Source organism: Primulina huaijiensis, unplaced genomic scaffold (genome assembly GCF_012295235.1).
Source record: "Primulina huaijiensis isolate GDHJ02 unplaced genomic scaffold, ASM1229523v2 scaffold40387, whole genome shotgun sequence".
NCBI lineage: Eukaryota > Viridiplantae > Streptophyta > Magnoliopsida > Lamiales > Gesneriaceae > Primulina > Primulina huaijiensis.
This window is the reverse complement of record NW_027359549.1, coordinates 16,029-16,689: the sequence shown is the minus strand read 5'-3', so window position 1 is coordinate 16,689 and position 661 is coordinate 16,029. Positions and strand designations below refer to the sequence as shown.

Genomic DNA, 661 nt, shown 5'->3' with positions numbered 1-661 from the left:
TCGAGCGCAGATGACTGCCATGCTTGCCATGACTGAACACAGACGCAAGAAGGTAAATTATCAAATTTTTGCGCAGGGCGACGATTTGAATCTACATTTGCCATCGACTACCTTTTTAAGTTTTTTTTTTTTTTAAAAGGTATCCATTAAATGCCTTTGTCTTGACTGTTATTCATGTTCAACTATAATGGAAATGGGTACTTCTCCAATACCTTTAATTGTCAAAACACATCAATCTTCATATAGGTTCCAATTATTTTGCACGACGAGAACGAGCAAGCGAGAGCTTGGAGTCAAATTTTTAGCGAAGATACAAAAAAACAGTGTATTCCAGTTGTAGCGGCTTGGCAACTAAATGAAAGAATGTATGTGTTTGGACTTCTGCAATTTTAGAAATATTTCATCTTCCCCTTTTTTCTCTGTGTTGTAACCTTGATGGTTGATCTATACAGGTACGGAGAATTACAGGGTCTTAATAAGCAGGAAACAGCAGAAAGATATGGAAAAGAACAAGTTCATGAGTGGAGACGTAGCTATGATGTACCTCCTCCTAACGGTGAGAGTTTGGAAATGTGTGCTGAGAGAGCCGTTGCCTACTTTAGAGAGAGCGTAAGATTGATTTAATCTTGTCTCACATATGTTTACTTTATGCTGATATATA

General features: G+C 37.5%; 1 protein-coding gene across 1 annotated transcript; it reads left to right on the top strand.

The window, feature by feature from the left end:
- Positions 1–6: 6 nt before the first annotated feature.
- Positions 7–636, top strand: LOC140969296 (2,3-bisphosphoglycerate-dependent phosphoglycerate mutase 1-like). The gene is made up of 3 exons (XM_073430611.1): positions 7–52; positions 247–365; positions 453–636. Exons 1-3 carry the CDS (start codon positions 11–13, stop codon positions 622–624), a joined length of 333 nt encoding a protein of 110 aa, XP_073286712.1. The 5' UTR covers positions 7–10; the 3' UTR covers positions 625–636.
- Positions 637–661: the final 25 nt, after the last annotated feature.

Bases quoted from the DNA above. Each gene is read 5' to 3' on its own strand.
- LOC140969296 (XM_073430611.1), top strand. From the start codon at position 11: ATGACTGCCATGCTTGCCATGACTGAACACAGACGCAAGAAG. The intron at 53-246 runs GTAAATTATCAA...ATCTTCATATAG, and splicing joins CTGAACACAGACGCAAGAAG to GTTCCAATTATTTTGCACGA. The intron at 366-452 runs GTATGTGTTTGG...TGATCTATACAG, and splicing joins TGGCAACTAAATGAAAGAAT to GTACGGAGAATTACAGGGTC.